This window comes from Rissa tridactyla, chromosome 7 (genome assembly GCF_028500815.1).
Source record: "Rissa tridactyla isolate bRisTri1 chromosome 7, bRisTri1.patW.cur.20221130, whole genome shotgun sequence".
NCBI lineage: Eukaryota > Metazoa > Chordata > Aves > Charadriiformes > Laridae > Rissa > Rissa tridactyla.
In genome coordinates, this window is record NC_071472.1 from 50,170,458 (window position 1) to 50,194,651 (window position 24,194).

The window sequence follows — 24,194 nt, forward strand, 5'->3', positions numbered from 1 at the left end:
ATCGAGGTCAAGTAAATATCTGATTGTATTTGGTTGAGAAACGTTTTATGTTAAATGATAGTAACTCTTCTTATATAAAGACTTTTAATTTTGATGAGCCATTTAACCTAACCTCTGTGTCTGAAACAGCTGCGGGACAATGGGCAGTTTCCACTTAGCATTTGATTCCTTTAAGTATAAAAACCAAGAAAAGCACTCCCTATTTTTATATGCAAGTGAGAGGTGTGTGAAAAATGCTAAATTGCCCTTCGATTATTGCCTGTTACTTAGGTCCTGAAGTGTGGAAACTGCAGTGGTACTCTCCATCAAACTTCGTCTTTATTTAAAGGTTTTTCTCCCTGTATCTTTATTTTTTTATATACATGTTCCTATTCCTGAAAGCATCTGGTTTAGTTGAACTGAAGTTTCTTATGAGCTCAAGGACTTCAGGAGAAAATTAGGAAATATGGTTTTAGTTGCTGGAGGATCTGTTGGTTGTGTGCCCAGTAAATCTTGAAGCACTTTTGTTTTCCAACGGCAGTTTTGGGGATGTAATTGTTGCACACAAAAACATCTTTAATGTACTGTAATTTGATTAAATTTGGGACTGTAGGTATGACGTATACGTGGTGCTATTTTCTTGATTGTAAAAGTTAGTATTGACCAAAATGAGGTACTTTATTCCACTTGAAAATGCAAAAGTGATACTTGGACATAAAAAGGAGACAGAAATGCCTTGGAGTTTGAACGGGAGTTTCTTCCATCATATCTGATTATTTTTTTCCCCTTTATTTCCTTAACTTTTTTACAAATGCCAGACTACCGAGAATATGTTTACATGAAGCATAGGGAGGGCTAGGAGTCAGTCTGTTTGCTCTGTTCCTGAAGTAGCCTATGATTTTCCACTCCAAATTGTTTAGGAAAGTATTACCTACACTGAATGGTAATAATCTGTACATAATGACACTGCTGGCTCCACTTATTCAGCTATGAAATAGGGATATTGTACTTTTTGGAAGTGATAGACTTTAGTTGCCCCTATGATGACATAGATCTGCCAATATTATTTTGTTGTATTTTTTTTTTTGCCAATCGTTTCAAGTAGTTTTACTTGTTTTCTGGCTACTTTGTATTAAAAAGTAATTGAAAATAAGCTATTCACCCCCTTTTATGTTCCCTGATGTGGATGGCAGCGGATCTGCTGCAGGCTTGGCAATTGACATGCTGTGCTCTGTATGTAAATTAGAAGGGAAATAGGGATATGTTGTGGTATTTTGGATTGTATAAAGCTCAAATTAGTCTTTGTCTCCTTTATGCACCTTAAAAGCACACATCTCAGCGTATATGCGGCAAATGTGCTGGTATAAAATACTCTCTTAGGAAACTTAACGGGGACAGATTTTTAAAGCAAGATTTCTCAATTCTAAATCTGGCTGCTGATTGATCTGATGGTATAAGCACCTGTAAAATAGGCAGGGATAGTTATTTTATTGGATTAGTGTGGATTAATTCATTAATGTTTGTAACAGGTTTTCACATCCCTAGGCGCTCTAAAAATGCAAGGCTTTGTTGATATATTTCTTATTTTTTAAATACTGTTGACTTTAATGTGGTTAACGGCAGGAAATCCAAAGTACTTGGAGTACTTTAGCCAAGCAACTATCTCTGTTTTGTGGACAGTGGAAGTATTTTTGCAAAAGTCGCTAATGGTTTTTAGCTGTTTTGAGCTCGTAGCGGGAAGGGGCCTGGGGAGTTGGAAGTGGTGGTAGGTAGCAAATAAAGCAATGGGTAGAATTTCGGCTATAAAAATGAAATGCACACACCCCTCCAGTATGCGGGGAACGTCCTCAGTAGTCGTGAGCGTAAACAGCGCATCGGCGTGTCCCCCGGGAAATCACCGCCGGGAATCCTTATCGTCCGAGCGGGGAAGCGGGCAGTTCGGGCCGGGAGGAAGGTGCCGGGATTCCTGGCGGGGCGGGGCGGGCCCTGTCGTGGGGGTGGCCGGCCCTTCTCGTGGAGGGGCCGCCCTATCGTGACAGCACGCCCCCGCCGTGCGGCGGGAGCTGCCTGCGTTGCCGGCGACAGGGGGCGCCGTGGTGCCCGCGGCCGCCCCTTCCGCCGCGGCGGGGTCCGGCGGGCGGGGACGCGGCAGGGGGCGCTGCGGCGCGGAAGGCGGCGCGCCCGGCGGCCGTTCCGGCGGGGTTTGTTGGGGGCGGGCGACGCGGACATGCCCGAGCGGCGCCGCCGACATCAACAATAGTCCGCGGCGGCGGGCGGGGAGTCATCGCAGGCGGGGAGCGGCGGGCGCCGCCGCGCCGAGCCTTCCCCCCCCCCCCGCCCTGTTCCCCGTCCCTCCATGGAGGGGTTGTACTCGCTGGGGGTGAGCGTGTACTCCGACCAGGGCGGCAGGAAATACATGGAGGACGTGACCCAGATCGTGGTGGAGCCCGAGCCGCCGGTCGAGGCGGAGCGCGGTCCCCCGCACAAAGGCGGAGCGGCGACCGGAGGCCCGCGCGTCTCCGAGCCCCTCGCCGAGAGCAGCCGGCGGAGGGGAGGGAGCCCGCGGGCGCCGGAGGAGGGAGCGCCGCCGCCCGGCTCCGGCCGGCGGCCGCGCCGCTCCGTGGCCTTCTTCGCCGTGTGCGACGGGCACGGCGGCCGGGAGGCGGCCCAGTTCGCCCGGGAGAACCTGTGGGGCTTCATCAAGAAGCAGAAGGGCTTCGGCTCGGCGGAGCCGGCCGAGGTGTGCGCGGCCCTGCGCAAGGGCTTCATCGCTTGCCACCGGGCCATGTGGAAGAAGCTGCGTAAGTTAGAGGCGATGGGCGCCTTCCAGTCGCCCTCCACTCCGTCGGGCCCCCGTCCCCTCCCGCCTCCGTCCCCGCCGGGCGATCCGGTAGCCCTGACGGCCCGCGGCCTTTCCGCCCGGCCGCCGCGCCTGTCCGTGCCTCTCCCTTGGGTTCCTGTTCTGCTTTCTGCAGGGCCCTGCAGTGAGAGCTAAGGGGACAGCAGATCCGCCTGCCCACCCCTGACATCACCCCCAGGTGCCGGTCGGTCCCTTTCCCCAGATGCCGGTGTCCCCGAGTGTGGGACGTCCCGCTTTTAGCCGCCTTTTTCAGCCCCCGCCCGCCCCCCCTCCGCACTATTGTGAGTTGCGTGCTTGGAAGCCTCCCTCCATCTCTGCTTTAGGATTTGGTAGCATCGCTGCCATCTGTGTGCGGGGAACAGCGAGGAGAGCAAAAAGCGCGATGTGATCTGAGATGTTGAATCAAGTAATTCGGTAAAACAAGAAAAACTGGAGAGCAAACTGTGGGAGAAAAGGTAGAATCAGAGGGTGAGGACACAACGTAGAACGATAGTGCTACGCAGCTGAAGATGGTGTGACTGTAGAGCTTGCGGTTTGTTTTGGGGCTGTTACAAGTCCCATCTCCAAATTCGATTTAGCGGGGAGGTCTTCATCTTGGTTGCCTTGGGGAACTGCATGGAATACCCCCTTAATTTCCCTTGTCCAGAGTATCGTGAAAAGGGGAAAAAAAAAAAAAAAGTAATTTTGGCAACCTTAAATGGTCCGTGACTGTGTTTTTTCCCTAACTGTGCCTTGATTCCAACTGTTTCTATAGAGTCCTGATGGAAGGATTCAAAATGTGGCTGTTTTATAAAGGATAATTGTTTGCTTGTTTTATCGTTTGAGCATTAGGGAATATGCAGCATAACTGCCAAAAGAGAAAACACACTTTGTATCCTGAAGATTGTATAGATTCGTTGCTTAACTGCAAGATTGATTGCTTAATTGCAATAGGATAGAAGTTGGGGTCCTAAATAGGTAAGGGTAAAGGAGAGAAGGGTGACAAGACAGGTGACAGTAATCATTCTTGCACTGTTCCTTCTCCCTGAGATCTAGTGAAACTGCAGAACTGTGTTTCTGAAAGGGTTTGGGTTTTTTTTCCTGGTAAGCTAAAGGTTATGGCTTAGTTAGAGTATGCTTGTTGTTTATGTATAATGTGTAAAGTGTGTGTGTGTGTTAGGTATGCGCTTATATATTCAGAAGCCCCAGAAAAAGAAAATATAAGAACAGTGAACAGCATATGAAGACAGGAAGGCGGGAGGGTAACACAGTAAAATTAGATCAAAAACATAGGTAGTGATACTGACAGGTGGGCTTGGGAGGCAAACATAGAAAGCAAGAATTGCACTTTGAGTACTGTGGGGTTTCAACGAAGTGATTCGTTGCGGGGGGGATTATAGTGTCAAAACAGTTTCATTTTCTTTTTCCTTTTTCTCGAATACCAAAATAGAGAAGTTGTACAAATGTCAGGTACTTGAAAAGATACGGGGGAAGGAATGGCGAGATTGGACAGAAAAGAAGGGGTCTGAATTTTAGAAGCACCGGAACTTGACCGCAACCTTGCTGCTGGTGAGCAAGCGGGGAGTGGAACATGATCTCCCGGGCTGCAGACGTGTGTGATAAGGAGAAAGACGTGTGAACAGGGGAAGATGGTATGGGGCAGAAGGATAGGGAGTTTAGTTAGTATGCCTCTCTGTCTTTTGTCTCTGTAACTATGTGTGACTGCAAAATGAAGAGAGGTGAGGTGAAGTGACAGAGTACAGGAAATGCTCTTTTAGTAATGAGTGTTTAGCAAATAGTATGTCGGTTGTGGAACCAATTTAAGTTGTTGTGAGAAAAAACATATCCCTGGCTATGAGCATTTGATGACAGTTTTAGGTAGACTATATAGTAAAATTCTACGTAGGGTGTTTGGTCTTACTGATTCCTTCTGCGTGTGCGTAACAGCTAGAGTTTTATGGGACAAAAGCTTTACTATAGCTAGTTTATAACTTCTCATGCTGTGTTACGGAATCCCAGTGCAGATTTTACTTAGAGTGAATACTTTTGCTTATCATCATATGTAAACTAGATCTTTAACTGTGTATTGGTGACACTATGGACATGAAGGTGAGACTGGGTATTTTGGTATCTCGAAATGGGGGTGGGAGAATGGTTTGGATTTTTGGTGTAAAGGACAAAGTCTTTATTGCTTCCGGTTGATGGCCATTGGAAGAGAATCCCATTCTCAGCTGCTCTGTTGTTAGTTCTTGGAAACTGTGGGGTCATCCCAGTGCCCATCTCCTATGATAGACAGGAATCACATTGATGATGAGAGTAACAGAAAAAGTAAAACAGAAAAATACCTCGTTTTCTTTGCTGATAACTTTGCGATTACTTATATAGTAATAAAATTATCTGTCTACTAAAGAGCTTCTGGAGTAAAAGTTCTTACTTTGAAGCCTGTTTCTACAACTGGCAGTGGCAGGAAGGTTGTTTACAAGAAGCATTATCAGGAGGTCCCAGATTTTGATGTGACTTTACTGAGGATTGCATAGGTTTATGTTTCTTTGGTAACACGTTATTTGTGTAGCCAAGAGCTTGTTTCAAAATGTTTGTGTTTAGCTTGATGATATCAAAAACATTTTTCAGCATTACTAGTTACAATTTAGAGAGAGTTGCATACTTCTGCTTTGGTTATAACTCTTCCCGTTAAATTTAATTGAAGCAATAAAAGTCAAATAATATTTTCATCTCTTATGTAATAACAAGCGTTTTTGTAATTTTTACTGCAGTCATAATTTCAAGATTGTTCTTAGAAATGTTTAAGCGTTTATGTATGTATTCTGATCTGAAAAAGACCTAGACTGTTTGAGGCAATGCAGATTTTCAGGATAGTGTAAAATTTTTAGGGCCTGTTGCTGTGTTAAAAGTTCGTATAGCATTTATTTTTTGAAAGCTTAATAAGAATTTTAGAATTAAACTAATTTGAAATGAGGTATTGTAGCTTGACTTAGTGTATGTAAAAACATGAAATAAAAATGAAATGTATTTGGCAGTTTTCGATTCCCAGGACAATTCTGAATCATTCTCAAAAATAAACAGGAGCAGAATTTGCACAAACGTGTTTTGGAGCAGTCTGTGTGTTTCAGATCACACTCCAGCCATCGTAAGAGAATTTGCTTTTTAGACTGTGGCAGAATATTTTTTTTCTTCTGTTACGGATGTGGTATCCAGGTGTAGGATCCATATTTTGGTTTAACAGACATACTGTTTGGGGTTTCAGGTATATCTTTGAAGTGTGAATTTTGTTTCGAGAGCTTTGTTGTAATTTTAGGATTTCTTTTAATTTGTCAATTGGCGGTGTGAAAAATGGGCAATAATTTGCTCTGAATGTACTGAAGGTCTAAACTCAAAAGTGGATGGCATTTAATATTGTTACTTTGAAGGGACGTTACTAATGCCAGTTGCGTGCTTAAGAAAAAGCTTGTGTTTCTGTTGGAGCTGGTGTGGGCAGGTAGGGAGTGTTATGTATGTATTTAAATAAGAATGGCAACTGCAGCCGATGTTTCTACCAAAGGAAGAGTTTAATGTGCTGCTACTCTTAATTAGTATATATTCTGAGTTAATTTGTTAGAGGAGAAAATGCCTTTTGATCATGCCTAATCATTTGGACTATTGTGGTATCTTATAAAAGAAACGTAGGTGCTTTTTTAAAGTCGAAATAATATTTTGTCTTGTATCTTGCATGTAAATACAGGACAAAGAACAAGGTAACAAGAATAGGCTTTAAAAATAGCATTTGGTGAGTTTTGCTGGGTCATGGTGGCATGTAGGAAAAGAAGTCAGCAAGTAAAAAAAACTTTCTTGATCATAGTATCCTCTGCGTATGTATATGTTTTTAGGGGTTCCATATAGTTTGCACTCAAATGTTTATTTTTCCAAATGAAAGGAAAGGGAAAGAAAAGATGCAACCAAGTCAGATTTCATGATGCAAAACACTTCATACTTCCTGTCCTAGGCAGCAGGTGACAACTTCAATTTGCTGGCTGATATGCCAGCTGCAAAATGGGTTGAGTTTACAAACTCAAAGTTACAAACTGAGTGAAGGTAGTGCTTTTCAAGTAGAGGGAAAAATTCTTTTAGAAAGATGTCCTATTGCTTAAGTTACAGGACTGATTAAAAACATGCTCCTGATATGTGGAGGAGTTGTGTAATTGACTTCAATTTTAATACTTGAGCTCAGAAGAAAAGCCAGGAGTTCTGACACTTTTGTTAATTTCTGATGAGACACAATCTGTAAAGAAAGGAATACGCTATCCTCTGTATAATACTTATCTCTAAAGAGGAGCAAGGCATAAAGTGAAATGCCTTGCTGATAGGCAGATCTAATTTCTGGTTCTATTTGAGCCTAAAATCTGAGGCTGCCGTATCATTCTTTTACTTGTAAGTGGGTGATTTCACTCTCTGTGCTCTTTGTTTCCCATAAAGACTGATTTGACTCTCTAATGTATTTTATGGCTATTGAAGGGTTGTTACACTGACACAAACTCGTTAGTTGCAGCTTGTTTTCTGTTAAGTGCATGGTTGAAGTCCTCATTACCACTCGGCTTCCTCCCTCATTTGCTTTCCATTTGGAATGTGTTAGGTTTAATATCCACAGTTAAAATTGCCAGACAAAGTACTTCCAATAAGCTCGTTGAATGTTTGTGTTCTTGAAATACACTTTCTCCCTAGGAGTAGCTTTATTTGGGTATTTAGAACACAAAGCTAGAACTCTGTGTTAGAACTTAAATGTTTAAATTATACTGGACATCTCGGTAGCTAACAATGAGGAATTGCAGCTTTTATTCTCAAACTGTCTGTATAATTCCGTTTCCCGTTCAGCACGGTCTTCCATGTATTCTCTTTCTTGCCTTGGGCATCTGAACATTTTTCAGTGCCACTAGAACTTAAGTACCTAATCTTTTGCTTGTGCTTAAAACTTTTGAAGTTTAAAATACCTGTTTTCACTGAGGGGAAGGCCTAATTGTGTTTTGGTTTTCTCTTGTGTGTTTGTTGTGCCATAGGAAAATAAATAATATAGTACTTTGGCAGTCTGGCTTGGGTATTTCCTGCAAACACAATGGGTAACACAGTGGAATTTTTATGTTGTACTGCGTGAGCGTGACTTGTGAAGTGCAGAAGATAGAATGTGACAAGGAGATGAGTCTCCCTTCTGAGTTTGTCTGAAGACATGAGTGGGTGCGGTGAAGAAGAAACATGAGGTTGCTGTTGACAGTTAAAATCAAGCGATAACTGGGAACTCCAGCTCTGTCTTCTGAGGGCGCTGAAGTAGGGAGGAGGACTGTTATGGCTGATCTTTCTTAATTGGGATGTTGTCTCAATCATTTTGTGGTGTTTTGGAAGAAGATGGACTTGGGTGTGTAGACATAAAAGTAGATAAGAAAAGAAAAGGCATGAGAGAAATTTGGATTGGACATAAATGGGGAGAGTACTGTAATAGGAAATTAACACAAGTGTTTTGAGGGAAAAGCAGTTGGGAAAGAAGATTTCCCCAACCATACGCAGTTCATGCTCGTTATAGGTATTTTATTGTTCTGAATTCAAGGGGTATCTTTTGCAGAAGACTTGACGTTGGGTTATGGGATAGCATACTTAAATAGTCTGCATTATTCAGTCCTCCAAAAGGAAATGTGAATAAAACAGTTGCACTGTTATTTACCTTAAAATGTTGTTCAGCATATAAAAGTAAAAAAGCATTTTCTTTCCTTCTGAGGGGATCACAAATGTTGAGACAACCTGATTCACAGTCAAATGCCCAGACAAAATAACCTAATTTGTAACGTTTCTACCTCTTCAGACAGGGAAGTGAACAGTAGATCTTAACAAAACGCTTGATAGATGCTCAAGGAGTACATCTTCCCCCATGTTCTTCTAGTGATGCTTGGACTATTAAACCAGAGGAGACGGTTTCTTGAATCCTATCTCGGTGCTTTGATAGTGGCTTTACATATATGTGCCAATTTACGTTGTAGCTAGGGGAGTGATGTTATGAAAGTAGGGGGGACCCGAGGGCTCTGCTTTGCCTGGCCACGCTATAGTTAAGCACACACTGAGTTGTGACGTTACGCGAGCCTCTGTGCCACACTTTTCATTTTGATCTTCAAAACATTACCAGGTCCACAGAATTAAAAACAAAGGTATTTTTATTTGCTTTTTTCCTCATTGCAGCAGAGTGGCCGAAGACCATGACAGGTCTCCCAAGCACGTCGGGAACTACTGCCAGCGTGGTAATTATCCGCGGGTCAAAGATGTACGTTGCTCACGTTGGCGATTCAGGAGTGGTGCTCGGAGTCCAGGATGACCCCAAAGACGACTTTGTGAGAGCTGTGGAGGTGACGCAGGACCACAAGCCAGAACTTCCCAAAGAAAGGGAGAGAATTGAAGGCCTTGGGGGCAGGTAACTGTCTCTGTGTTTTTTATTTCAGGTTTGATCTCTGGGTGCTGTTTGTGTTTTTCTGACTGAACTACTTTAAGCTTGCTTGTTTTAGGGGGCGCAAGCAAGCTGGTGAATCTCATAGTCTTATTTACATTCCTTCCCTGTCTATGCTCTGGTTTTTTTCCTAGCTTGTTGGGGACTAAGTTATAGTGATCCATTGTTACGCTGTTGTGCTTTTTGCTAGTGGTTATGGTATGAACAAAATTTAAATTTCCGGGTGGATTCCCATGCAGCTAAAGCACGGTTACAATTCTAAATGTTCACTGAAAACTTTGAAAGTGGGGATGCTGCTTTTTGACCTATTCTTCATTAAAATCTGAGGGGAAAAAAATTGCCTTTCCATATAGGTAATGGTATGGGGTCTGGAAGATCTGTTTTGTCAAATGGTGGAAACACAGCAGTTTTGACACAAAGTGCTCTATATTTTCTCATGCATTCTGCATTGTTCCTGAGGTGACACTGGCAGCTGTTGAGTAGGCCCTTCAAAGCTTCTGTTTAAGAAACATAAAAAAAAAAACTAGATTTGAAACAAGATACTGTATTTGGTGTTATTAAATATACACTTTAAACGTTAGAATACCTCATTTTAATGCGTATCAACATTAGGAATTTCTTCGCTGTCAGGAGCTGGCAGATGTTAGAACATCTCCGAGTTGTAGTTGATGTGTGTTCCCTGTGACTGAGGAGGAAAGCAGGCAGGTTTGTCAGATGGCACTAATGTTTTGAGACAAACCTCAGGGCTCGCATTTGGCGCGGCTTCACAGGAGCTCTCTGTTCTTTCGTTCTACAGTACCGCACCAGATGGATGGGCACAGTTTCCTTCTCTTAGCAGTTCAGAGGCAGAGATCACTGAAGGTTTTCCTGTTGACATCATTCGTATGAGAACCCTGTCAGCTCATTAACCTTCAGATATTTGTATCTCTAGCAGGTGGAAGTTGATCAGTTAGCTGTATTGGGGATGGTAGCTTTTCAGAAAGGGTAACTTGCAGTTTTGCTAGGTTGGTACTTGTAAACGTGTAGGTTTCTAAGTTTTTTATCTCAGAGTTTGAAAGTCTCTGAAGCGTCAAAGAAGCGTTCCCTGGATCTTTGTATCAAAAGGAATGGTTAAAAATCTATGTATTTTTTTTTAATTTTTATTTTTACCGGTGCTCCTTCTGTTTTTCCCAGGCTGGCTGTTGCAGGCTATTGTGAGGCAAATGGTAGGAGTGAGGTGGAACCGTGCAACTCTGCTTATTAATGTCTTCTCTTTCATGAGAGCAAATTAGGAAAAGTTAATAGGAGAGCATAATTGAATCTTTCATTAAAAATGGTATTTTTCTAGTAACAGTCTCTGAGTGTGGGATGAGGTCTTCTTTCAGATAATGCCTGAAGTTAGCTTTGTGTGGTCATTAGTTCTACAAGCGGATGAGATAGATTTTAGGACGTGGTGTTTGTGACTTTGCCGCACTGTGCATGCGAAAGGATGGAGCTAAACATGCCCTTGTTGTTAAGGCCTTTGAAGTCTCAGGAAGTGCATCTTGAATAGCTTCAGTATGAGGAATCTTGAGGCTGTTCCAGAGCTTCTCAGTTTCTAATTACCAATGGCTGTTCTTGGATAAAAGCTAGCTTTTAAGTATCTAGTTCTTAACTTGGTTGGGACCAAGCTTTGCTAGTTCCTTGTTCCATTGCCTTTTCTTGCTTGATGGCCGATGCTCTCGCTGTTCTTTCTTCTGTGCCTCCCCTGCCCAGTTAACAGCTGGCCCATTTACTTGCTCTGTAGCTTCTCCTTTGACCCTTCTAGTGCCATCTGTGAGAACTAAAACCAGTGCTAAGTGCCTTAGAGCAGGTGTCAGCATTCAAATGGAGAGCTGTTTCTTCCTATCTTCTGCTTTCAGCAGATAGCAAGTATGAACAATTCCTCTTTTATTTCTGCTTGGTGTTGGTGCACCATTAAGGAAATCCCTACAGAAAGCTGTTCTGTTTCCTTTTGTTTTTTGGCTGGTCTTTTTTTTTTTAACTGTACTGTGCTGCTCTTCACTGCCAAACTTTGGCAGATGGAGGAGGAACTACATGATATTTCCCCCAGAGTGAGTTGATGTTGATGATCCTCATCTGAGGAAAGCAAATTCAGTTTTGCTTTTTCTCCAATACATTAAAAGACAGTCTTACATCTGGTTATTGCGGCCAGACAGAATTTCTTCCAGTCGTCATTCTCCTGCTTTTTCTTTTCTTCTGCCCTTCATCTCTCACTTTTTGCTTTGGCTTAATATGGAATGAAACTAATCTAAGTGATACCGTGTGTTTTGAAATACTTAATTGTGCTGTGGACTTTCCTGAGGGTGCTCTCATTATTGACTCCATGTTTGCGTATTTAACTGGTTTTGTGTCACTGAAGCTAATTTTCATGTTTTCATTTCTATTCCTTTTTAACCCCTGCCTCTTTCTGATGGTTTTAGTGTGATCAACAAGTCAGGAGTGAATCGTGTTGTTTGGAAGAGACCCCGCCTGACTCACAATGGCCCTGTGCGCCGCAGCACCGTCATCGACCAGATTCCGTTCCTGGCAGTTGCTAGGGCGCTTGGTAAGTCATGCTCATGTTCGCAAAGCGAGACACCGCTGTGAACTCAGTTCTGGCCACCAGAACTGAATGATACTCTGTTTGCCAAAATATATCGTTTAGAGGGATTTACTCATGTGCCTGGATTACAAGGCGTTCTGAAAGTCTGGGCCTTCTTACGGTATTTTTAATACAATATAGATTTCATTTTTCAAATAAAGCTGTGGAAGGTGTCATTGGTGAGTGAAGGACTTGCCCAACAACATGCAGGACTTTAAATGTCAGTCTTAAAAGGATGGTACTTCATTTCTCTTGCAAAGGAAGACATACAAAGCAGTATGTGTCTCCAAGATGGAGAGCACATTTGTCTCTTACTGAAATAATAGGACTGTAATTTTTGACTAGGTGGTGGTAAAAGTAAGTTTTGCTGCATAGCATACGAATTACTTGGGTCTTCCTTTTGTGGTGAATCTGTTTTCTTTCAAGACTTAGCATACAATGAACAAAGGGATGAAAGTCGAGTCTGTTTTATCTATAGCTTGCCTTTGCAAGAGTATTAGTAATGAGAAACTATCTTTGAGGAGCACCATTCAGAGGACAAAAAGGCATATTACAGTACCTACAAACTTGTTATGAATGGCTTTTGGGAAGTACTTCATAATTCAATCTTTGGATACCTCTTGCCCATGAGCGTTAGTGGTTTCTGGTCATGTTTTTTTTCCTTAAATTTCATTGCAGAATTAAAATCTGCATTTCGTTTCTTACTTCTCTCCTTTTGTCCCGGTGGAGAGCTCTCTATCCAGATATAGCCAGTATAGGTTTGATTTTTATGGAAATGTGGTATCGTAGTTTTACCTGTGAAAACTGTCCTGTGACTTAATTCCTTCTTGGCAAGCTTGACAGTTACGTGGTAGTGTTGTCAGTGTTCCTAGATCAGCTGGCAGCGTGTCATGGGGACAGTCTGTTCCTGGGACCGTGGTCGTCTTGATAATTGCATGGCATAACTGTGTCTCATTTCAAAGGCAGTGATATCTGTTTCACATGGATTTGTCCAGTATTAAGAATTCTGCAGTGATAACTAACTTTAGAAAAGATAGCTTTATATCTATCATATAGGATCAAGGAAGGATTCACAGGTGGCTAAAAACAAAATTTTAATTTTATGGACGTTTTTCTATCTCACAAGTCTTTATTACGTGTCATATTTTAGGCAAGATAGATGCTTATTTTATGATTAGTGAAACTGACTCGAGAGTTTGAATAAATCCTTTGGAGTTAATAGATGACCAGCAAACAGAGATGTTCATCCACTGAACAACACATCCCTCTTTTTTCCCCTTTTCTGCAGAAGGGCACGTGTTCCTCATTACAAAAAGCATATGCTTAATTTTGATGAATCTTTTAATTCCTATGATTGCAAGTTTGTTGTTTGTCTAAATAGCTCGATGACTTTTGATCCGATTCCTCTCAGCGAGTTGAACAAAAGGATTTGGCTAGGTTTTGCGTGCAGATGGGAATTCAAGGAATGATGCGTCTGTTAGGCCCCTATTGCATTCTTTCCCGTTATGTGGATGAAGAGGATTACTGGAGAGTTTCAGGTCCAAGAAATGAGAACACCTAGCTTTTAACAATTCTTCGTTTCAAAAGTTAACAGGTTTGAAAGCTTAAAAGAGGGCTTTGACATCTTCAAATCGCGGAGAAAAACAGGTTTACAACGTGACAGTGTTCTGGAGTTTGCCTGCGCAAGCAGCCTCTGTAGGCTCTTCATATCCCCTTCTAAGGAGGTATGACAAACCTCCTGGAAAAAGGAACGCAGCTGCTTCGCTCTGTAGGACCCAGATGGTGCACAGACGCTCACAGTTTGGAAACAGGATTTAACTTCTTTCTGAGGCCAGCATGCCCCTTAACGCTGCTCACAAAAGACCTACCACGAGTAAAGCCGTTCGCATTCATGCTGTTGAGGCCTGCTCGACCTCTTGGCTGGCTCCCAGATTGCTACCCTGGTTGGCACAGCACTGCTGCGTTGGAGCCTCTGCAAGCAGCGTTAATAACTGTCAGTGTTGACATATACTGGTTACCAATAGTCCAGTCAATCCTACCAAGATCTAGCACAGTGATTCTTTTTGCTAAGTCCAAACTCTGTTGTTATTCTTGATAGAAATCCCATACAGATCCCAGACTGGATAATAATCAGACAGTAATTTTTAGCAGGAGAGCAAGAGTCTCTCGACACTCTGCACTGTGGAGAGAAACCTAGAGTTGTGAATTTACTATCTTTAAAGTGGGAAGATTATCTGATTAAAACCCCTAAAATTTAGAACATAGGTGGTTTTTTTTAAAAAAAAGTTTGTCTTCCTCTTACAACACTGTAAAATATGTTGATGTCATCTCATCCAGTCCTCAAGTCTAGCGCTCGTTGTAAGGAGGACAGCGAAGGTTTTAGAAATAGCAGGAATAAAACACTGTGGAAAAGTATTGTGTTGGCCAGATGTTTGGACAGCAGAAAGGATACTGGTGCGATAGAAGTCCTTCTGGCCAGATGAATTCTGTTGACGTTCCCTTTACTGTTCTGATTTTCTACAGTGTCTTTCTGCCCTAAAATAAGCATTTGTGGTATGCGCTTTTTATTACCACTGCTTCTTCCAACAGTAGTTGCATTTAAGTAATGTTTAATTTATTTATAGCCCCATAAGAAGTCAGAAATATTTAGGCTTCATACTGTCTCTGTAAAGTATCTGTATGGTACTTGTACCATATACAAGTTTTAAGTCTTCTAATGAAATATTTTAAACTGTAGCAGAGTATTCTGCATTTTAAGCATAGCTACTTGTGCTAACCTTTTCTGGGCAATGAAAAACATCTTTCTTTATACCAGTTTGCCTTGTAATAGATACTTAGGAATCCTGTGCAGTCTCAGAATTGTTCCCCTTGGGACTTGCTACCTATTCTGATCAGAAGAGCATTTTGTTTCCTTACAGTGTAATCACTTGAGTAAGTTTCCTGGCACCCAGAGTTTCATGGTAACTGTCCATTTTTTATGGCTGTCCCTAAAACAGGTGTGAGGTAACGCAAATTACTTGAATCCCCTTGCATAAAGCAAGGCTCCGTGTGTGCAAATTGTTGGATACTGTAGAGCAGACGCTCAGGGGCAACAAGCCATCGTGTTACTTGCTTGTGTGTTTTGAAGAGCCCGTGTGTGTCATTGCATCATATATTAGTTACTGTCTCTGTGTGGAGACAGTCACTCTATGTGGCACTTGGGAAGGCGTTGTAGACTCCTGTGTGCATGCTTACCTGTGCGTGTCTTGGGGAAAGAATGCTGAGAACCTGCTCTGTGTATGCAGATGAGGAAAACTGAAGGAGGAAGTACGTGATATTTCCACCGGCATGAGCTGATGTTAATGATGATGATAACAGCCAGATACATGCTAGCAGAAAGGTTACATTTCAGCTATGCCATCTATCTAAATACATTAACTTAGACCTGTTTTCTGGGATGATAAGCACAAGGCTATAAGTGTACAAGATGATGTGTGTTTAGTTCCCCTGTGTTAAACCATTGTGGAAAAACAGAATGAACAGTTTTAATCTTTGGAAACTCAATTTTGTAGTAAAATCTGGCCGTGTGTATGACTTTCAAAGATGGTATACAAAGTAGGGGAAGTACAGAGAAGCTACGGTCTGAGCTCTGAATACCTTACTACCATAAGATAACTTGAAACAAGAACAGAATGTAGAAACAAGTAGACAAATGGTGTGATTAATCACCGAGCTTTGTAGGTTGACTGTAAGTGTAACTTAAACTCATTGTAGTTTTCTTAAGTTTCTATTTAAGTTCATATCCCCAGCTGTCCCCCAGCCTGATCAAGTTGACTCATAACATGTGGTGGCAGAAGGGGGTCTTGATTGTTTTTTAAATTACATGAGATCTCTCTTGTTGGTAAATTAGTTCAGGTTTAAATCTAGTAAATCTTCTATGGACTTTTTTCCCTCCTCCTCCCCTTTTCTTGGGAATTAATACCCAGCCAAGATCTGCAGCTGTCAAAAGGGTTATGGAGTAAGCGATTACCTCACAGTATTGTAGCTGTTTGGTGTATCGTGTTTTTTCTTAAATTAATGAATGATGAAACCTGTACCAAGAACCGCTTAGTTAAACCACTCATTCAGGTGGCAACATGGAAGTATCTTTCCCCTGTGTTTTATGTAGAAATATCATAGACTCACCCCCATATCTTAGGTGGGGTGGCCTCCACCATACAGGTTTGACTTTTCATAAGAAGGTGAATTTCCTGCTGACCCCTAAAAGGAATTGTGTCCCAGGGCAGTGAATGCTCAATGTATTGCTGCTACAAGTGTTGGCTCTGACAGTGATACGGAAGCTGTTTTCCGCAGCAACTTATTGCATGCCAGAATTGTTTTGGGAAGCTCTCTGAACATGCATGCCATGAAACCCTAAAGAGGGTATGGCTGACCTCAAATTATCGAAGTAGATTCCTGTTTAAGTGTTTAGGTTTTTTACGTGCATTTAACTATTAAAAAAAAAAAGTTACCAAATCGAATGGGCACAGTTGCTACACAGTGTTTGCTCGTAGTTCTCTGTTCCTGCTCCTTTGTGGGTCCCACCATGAAGATCAATCACATTGAATTGCACAGGCTACTAAGTTACACTGAAGTTATACAGCATTTTTCAGCTTTTATTGATAATCACTTTCTTATTTTATCTATATAAAACCAGACAAACTTGAAGCGTGTTTGGGTTTCTAGTGTTGTCCTTGGGAAGTCTTGCTCTAGTTTGTATAATTTTCTTCACCCTCAAGACAAAAAATATACGTAACGGAGTACATACTTTACTTTGCCGATCTGTGTTAGACGGATCACGTGAAGGCATGCATGGATCTGTGTAGCTCAAATGAAAGTCTGGGACTTCCCCCCCCCCCCCCAGCCTTTGGCAGACTGGAGGTCCCTGTGTGTGCCACTTTAGTTCTCTCTTCTTTGCCATTGTAGAAAAGCAATAATAAAATTTTGCTCCTAAAGGTAGAACTTTATCCAGGTTTGGTCAGTGCATTCTTCTGTTTTACACTTTGTCTTCAGCTAAGCGAATGCTGTCTAGGATTGTCTTTTGAAGCTTGAAATTCCACCGTAGTCTTAATTGGAAGGCCAGAAATTGTGAGTAGCTTTCTGCATGCCATTTTAGCTCTTTACCCTGTTTTTGCATACCAGTTCTCGCGGGCTTTTCTCATGCAGTGTGCTCTGGCATAGCCCTAGATAGACACCTTATTTTCTCTCTCACCTGTGATTTTGCTATCATACAAGCAGAAATGAGCAGTCAAGGTGAAGACTACCTTATGAGCAGCTTTTAATTCACCATTCATTTTAAATGCAATTATTTGTTGAATTTGCTGTTGAAATAATGTTCTCTTGCCTGTGCTTTCCTTTTCTACATAGTGTTGAGAGTGCCATTCTTTCAACAGGTTTGGCTGAAATAGTATGTAAAAGAAGCTACTAAAAAAAGTACTCCTAAAGGAGCAGTGAAAGTTTTAAAGTCTCAACTGCTATTTGTGTAACTCTTCTGATCGCAGCTACCTTCAGTTGTGTCCCCGTCTCTCAGACTGAACTGTCTAAAGTTAATCATTCCTGGGTTGTATGAACGGGACATTGCATTCATCTTTAGACTGCTGTGAAGATGCCCTCTTGTGGCTGTAGGACTGGGTTGCCATGAGTTTTGGTGACAACACTTTCCATCCCAGCTCAGCCTGAATGGTTTCTGTATCCTTGCTGAGATTTGTCTCACTTCCTAGCAGAGCTGCCTCATTGGCAGTGAAAAAAGGAAGTTCTGCAAGTTTTCCCTTTGTGCTAACAGACCTTTTAGATAAAACTTTGATTTAAAAAGATCTGGGATTAATCAAACTGGGTTTTCGTTTTGGACTGACTTATAAAAGTAAACTTTTCTTTCCTCTATTAAAACAAAAAGATATTTTTGTGTTCAAAACAGCATGCTGCAGAAACATAAATGAAAGACTTGATTTATATGACTTCTGGACATACTTTTGCTATGAGAGGCTTTAGGCTTAATCCAGTCCAGTCTACTTATGCGATGGGTGTTTCTGTTTGTAACTTCAATTACTTTCCTGGCAGCAGCTGAGTTACAAGGAGGTTGGTTTTTTCCTTGTATTTTAAAAGGTAATAGTAAGCAGATAAGATAGACTACGTATTTTGATATATTCTTATAGGTAGCTAAATTAGTTTCCTGCTCCTTTAGTATATGATTTCAAACATCTATTTTTCATTTTGTAAGATGCAATGTAATTTTTGTGTAGATCTCTGTATATTATTCTACTTTGAGTCATGACTAAGAAACAGGTATGATTTTTCTGCAAGATGTGGAAGGAACTACATTAATACTTTTTTTTTTTTTTTTTGGTTTGGAAAAGAAATATACAAGCCTCACACCAAAAGGAATATTCCTGGTCTGTAAGTTTTTAGAGAACAAGATTGTTAAGTTTTGTAAATGTTTGGGTTTTAATTTGGAACAAAAATAGCATGGCTCACAAAGTGAAGTCTGAGAACCTGGCATTCCAGTTCTGTAATACTAGCCTTTGGCATGTCACATCCTCTTGCTATCTTGGCCTCCCAGGCTGCTAAAGGGTCACTTGTCTGTCTGCTTGCTTTGGGACAGAATTGAAGATTTCAGAGCACTTTGAAATGCTTAGGCAAAAGTGTACTCTGCTTTCTGGCTTGCTTTGCTCTCCCTTTTTCCTTCTCAGAATGGTAATAGAGGCTGCCATGTAAAGTGACTCTTCCTAAGTTTGTCATATATTCCTCAGCCGCTGTGGACGCTGTGCTCTCCAGCTGGCCAGAGAAAGATATACAGCTGACATGAGTATTCTATCTATGCGGCAGCTCGAAAAAGCATTGACTTAATCTGTGGTGCCCTGCCCTTTAGAGGAAGGAAAAAAAAAAAAGAAAAAGAAAAAGAGAAAAATAGTGCCTCACCCTAGTGACATAGGTTGGCCCTTGCTGGCTTGGAGTTGAAGGACCTGTGAGAATTATTTTTTAAGTGAAGTACTCTTTACACAGTACTGTTCTACCAAGGAGCACTTGCCTGCTTGGTTAGGCTCAGTTTGTGGGTTTATGGGAGTAGACTGACAAAAGATTAATGGTGAAGGCAATTTTCTCTTTTCTTTAGGGCAATCATAAGAATCGGTTGTTTCCTTCTAGGATGAGGAAGGAAGAGTCTGGATTTTTCTATGTGCCTCAGGCATTAAATATACTTGGTGGAATTTTACCTGAGTCAAAGATCAAAACCTTTATTTTTTTCAGTTTGTGACATCTAAAGCTCCATTTAGCTTTCAGTAGCTCCAGACTTCTCTGGAGTTGGTCATTTAATACCTGATTGTGCTTTAGTGCTGTTCCATGGTACAACTTTGTAAATAAGTTATTGTGTATTTCCTACACGTTTTTGAGCTTGAATAGATGAGTACAGGTGAATTTAAAACTGATGGGGATTCAGTTCTTACTGTACATTTACCGCAAACTCGGAATACTGCTTTGACAGAGGTGCTGCTACAGGAGATGATGTGAAAGAGTCCATTTTGAGGGGTGTAAGAAATAAGTTCCGGTCTGAATGGAATAGGCTCAGGCAGAATCCTCTGTGAAGCACACTTTTATTCACGTCCTTGCAAGAGCGGGTGACCTAGCAAGTAGGCGCACTTTCAGTTCTTGAAACACACCTTTTTATTTCCTAATCCTGGCTGAATTTTTCCCTCCACTGTTTCCCATTGGTTGGGTACTCCAGGGTTCACAGTCTGTCCGAGGCGCCTAAAATTCTTCCCAGATGTCCTGCCTCTGTTTACTTCTCTTTACGCTACACCTAAAGGGATTATCTGACTAGTTTATTTCTTTCTGACTAGTTTATTTCTTCCTTTTTGGTAAAAATTTGCTCAATGTCATTAGCCCCAGTTAAATGTTTGACTACCCTTCTAGACACTAATGCAGTAGGAATCAGTTTGTCCTTTTGTCTGTGTGATAAGAGATGTTCTACAAGCCTTTGCTGGAGCCTCTTTGTCTCAGTCATTCCCTTATCCTGTCACCTCTGATGGAAAAGGGTTTTCTCCTCTGGAAAAGCAATACCTGCCTTTCTTGGTGGGGGAGGAAGGCAGCATGTTTAATAAACTTTGTCTTTGAAGCTACGAGTCCTTGAACTAGTCTAGCTCCTCTCCACCATTTGCTTTCAGGAAAATTTACTCTATTCTTGTGGTAGCTAATTTTCTCTCTGCTCTCACTCCCCGTTAATGATAGTACTGTGGAGATGTGGTTAGTTGCAGATTTGCACATGGATTTGACCAAAGATGTGGACCACTGTTATCAGGTATAGCTTGGCATGGCAGCGATTAATTCCTGTGTCCAGCCCACACCCTGGGGTGCTCATTGTGGAGGGGAGACACGGGCTGGAAGCCTTTCAAAGGCACCCAGGATGGATGGGCTCTGCTTAGGGGTTTGCCCTCTGATTTGTGAGGTGTGGGTTCATCGCGTGTGTTCCCGGAATCTCTGCGTGCCTTTCAGCAAGTTCATGATCCGTGGGGTCCCCTTTATAACCAATACGATACTCCCGATTATTGCCTTCCTCTTGGAGAAAGGTTCTCTGAAATCAGTGTGATTATTACTCAGCTGTTTTCTCAGGAAGAGCAGCAGATGGGCATGATGACATGTATGTAGATGAACCAAAATTAAATAGCATCAGGTTATTTTTATCCTACACCACAGTATTTTTAATTAAAAAAGTGATTCAGCTAATAACATTTGTCATTTCTCCCAAATGAGCGTGAACAAACTAGCAAATAAAAGCATAAAAACATTATGCACGTTGGAGATTGATGCTGCCACTGACTCCAAGACGTGGCTGTTGTAAGATCCCCAGCTCTTGTTTACTTTACCTGCTGCGTCCGTGACAGGCACGACGTGAAGAGCTCTCAGCGCGCGAAGACTTTTCGTGGCAGTTCGTACACAATAATTGCTGCGCTGGAGCGAGCTCGGCTCTTCTGTTACAGTATTTATTTTGATCTTGTTGCCAGCTGGCTTGCTTTGTTGTGAGTCTGTGGAGGGAGAGTGCACCTCTATACAAGCAGGCTCGGCTTTTAATTAGCACTTATTAGAAGCATGTGTTTCTGTCTGCTGCTGCTGCAGTGGAGGTGAATTGGTGCTTTAATGAGGATGGACCATCCGTGCTTGCTGTGGTGAAGGGGAGTAATTGAGTTGAAGTATTCCCTTTCCTGATTCTGGAAAAGTCTTTTCAACTGGTTGATAGCTTAAGGCAAAGCTAATGGAAGGAAGTAGGAAGACAAAAAGCTTATTTATTATCTTTAAAAGGGTGGTGATGGATGTGTAAGAAGGCTACAGGCATGCTTTCTGAAGCCAGCAAAAAGCAAAGAAGAAAAACCTGAGAAAACCTTACCCTTAAACTGGAGTTCTTAAGCTTCTGTATGCTTTTACTCTGACATTTTAATTAATTTCGACTTTTAAAGCCATGAGTTCTGCACAGAAAGATATAGTCTGTGCTTGCAAATAATAATGTTACTTTATTTCTTACCCCTATAGGAAGCTATTTATGAACATTAAAAAAAAAAGAGAAGGTGTTAGTGCAACATAATACCATTCTTGATTTAAGGGCCCAACCTTTGAAAAAGTTTTTATTTTTTAAGTATACTTGATAAACAAAATTGAAGTAAATTTATATGGAAATGTGTTTTTCTGTTGGAGTGGGTTTTACTTGAGGATGGTTTGGAGGAAGCACTTGAACCAATGGATGTTTTGATTCAACTGTGTTATTTAAATTCCGTTCAGGCCATCGTTACCGGTGATGTGACCCCGAACTCATTCGCGTAGCAAGAAAGATTTAAAAATAGAAAGGCTCACTGCATGAGGCCTTCCAAGGGAGAGGCTTTAGCTCTCATTTTCTGCTTTCCTGCTGGAACCCAGGCACTACTTGTGTTCCTGTGGCTTTTTTCCAGCTCCAAAATTTGGCACATGGTGTTCAGCTGGAAAGACGCTCTAACACAGCACTGCATGGCTTTGGAAATGATGCTGTGGAAGGAGGAGGAACGGGAAAGAGAAATTAATAGGGGAAAGGCTTCAGTCTCTCCTTCTTTCCCCTTTTCCTTTGTTCCATCTCTGTGGCACCTGCATGCACAAATACACATGCAGCAAGACATAACCCTGTGGTTCTGTATCGCTAAGATGGCTGTGGAGGATATTAGGTTTTGGGGTTTTTTAAAATAAAGAGGCAGGTTAGTACCTTGAGTGTGAAAAGGTGTGATTTTTAGTAGGTAGTTTTTTGTTTCCCTTCTATGAACAGGACTTGTTAGGGTGTGCAGGGCAGCATACCACCATCCTGGTGCAGACTGAAGTCTAATGCTGTATGTGATGTTGGGGAGAAAAAGTGTACTATGCGATTCCCCCCATCGAAAAGCCCCAGCCTAGTTCTAGAAACTGTACCATAATTGCCTGTACAAGAGGTAAGGATTTTGTCTCCAGTGTTTAAACTGTACCAATAACTGGAAAGGCAGATCTTCTCAGGTTTCGTGTGGGTGCAACAAAGTAAGGCTTTACTTCTGTTTAAGGAGAGAACTTTAGTTGCTCAGGTAGGTTTTAGTTTGGATATTGAGGCTTTGCTTTCTTCTAGGTATTAATCTGTTATATTTCCCCTTTTTCTGAAAATCTTAGTTTTAAGAGAGTAGAAGACCTCCTATAAACATAGACTGGTTTGAACATGGTTTTATTTAAATTGCTACATGTTAACAAATATAATCAGAAAGTGACAGCAGCAGAACAGTAATTGTGCTGAAATGACTTTGTGTTGCTGTTGGTGACTTGAGACTGGTGGTAATTGTTTTCATAGGAACATTTTTCTGTCATTGCCAAGATTCATATTTTCATGTGTAATGTAAGAATTTAAAAACGTTTTCTTCTTCGCTAGGTGATCTTTGGAGCTACGACTTCTACAGTGGTGAATTTGTTGTGTCTCCTGAACCTGACACTAGTGTGCACACAATTGATCCTCAGAAGCACAAATACATTATCCTTGGCAGTGATGGACTGTGGAACATGATCCCACCTCAAGATGCTATCTCCATGTGCCAGGATCACGAGGAGAAAAAATACTTCATGGTAAGAGCAGTGGCTATAAGTCATTGTGGAAGTGGTTTAGTCTGGTGTGTATGAAAAGTATCTAATGATGGCATTTTGTTTAAGCATATTCATAGTTTTGCCACAAAATAGAAGTTGTTACAATGTGGCTGACACTGTGCTTGCATATACTGTCAAATCAGATGCGTTGTTAACATTGTTTAAATTATTTCATTGTTGGTTTTGGGAAATTCGACTACCAGGATGGCATCTGTGGGAAATAAAGAAGATAACGTGTTCTTTCTCTAAGGAAGTTATACAAAATACTGTCTGAAAATTAAATTCATTTCACATTAAGGCACATGTTATAATGTAGACAATTGTTTATTCGTTTTTACATGATTTTACAAAGTCTGAAATAAATCTTCTCTGGTTTATTTTACAAAACAACTTAGAACTTATATAGTGGCACATCTGATAGTAAATAGTCTATAAACTCCTTGAGAGACTTTAGGAAAGACCATAGGGTGTGTTACGACCAGGCTATTTATGCGAGTCATTGCATCAGTTTTTGGGTTTAAAGCAGTCATATATATGTGGATTCTCCCATAAAATGATTTTAAAGTTATATTTCACTAAGAAGAAAGGTACATTTCAATTAATATTTCCTCTTGTGTTTCTGAATCAAGCTACTTTAGCACATGATACGTAGGAATGTATATATATCAGGCTGTGCCACATAAACTCTCCATTTATGAATAAAATGGCCCTGACTGCTTTCTCTGTCTGTCCCTCTCTTCTATCCTAAAGGGAGAGCACCGACAGTCCTGTGCCAAAATGCTGGTGAACAGAGCACTCGGCCGGTGGAGGCAGCGCATGCTTCGTGCAGATAACACCAGTGCCATTGTAATCTGCATCTCGCCGTTGCAGGATAGCAAAAGCAACTTGGAAAATGAAGAAGAATTGTATCTCAACTTGGCAGAGAGTCCCTCCTATAGCAGCCCTGATACGAATGTCATGACACCCTCCCGCTGCCGTACCCCCCCTGTCAAGGTAACATTTTTTTTCAGTGTTTTAAGTGTTCCACTTTTGAGTGTGGAGCCCATTAAATATGTAACAGTCTCCCTTTTCTTCCCCTAGAGTGGTAATTTCTTTTTATGCAGTTTACTGTGATACCTAGGATTAGGGCAATGGTGTAGTCAGACTATTGCCAGGGACTGAAGTAATAATTTTCGAAA

At 41.5% G+C, this 24,194-nt stretch overlaps 1 protein-coding gene across 1 annotated transcript in view; it reads left to right on the forward strand.

The window, feature by feature from the left end:
• Positions 1-2,170: 2,170 nt before the first annotated feature.
• PPM1D (protein phosphatase, Mg2+/Mn2+ dependent 1D) overlaps positions 2,171-24,194 on the forward strand; it is a 28,103-nt gene continuing 6,079 nt past the window's right edge. Inside the window, exons 1-5 of the mRNA XM_054209098.1 lie at positions 2,171-2,780; positions 9,032-9,260; positions 11,735-11,859; positions 22,808-22,998; positions 23,767-24,009. Of these exons, the coding sequence (XP_054065073.1) occupies positions 2,336-2,780; positions 9,032-9,260; positions 11,735-11,859; positions 22,808-22,998; positions 23,767-24,009 (1,233 nt within the window). The 5' untranslated portion in view covers positions 2,171-2,335. The remainder of the gene's footprint in view (positions 2,781-9,031; positions 9,261-11,734; positions 11,860-22,807; positions 22,999-23,766; positions 24,010-24,194) is intronic.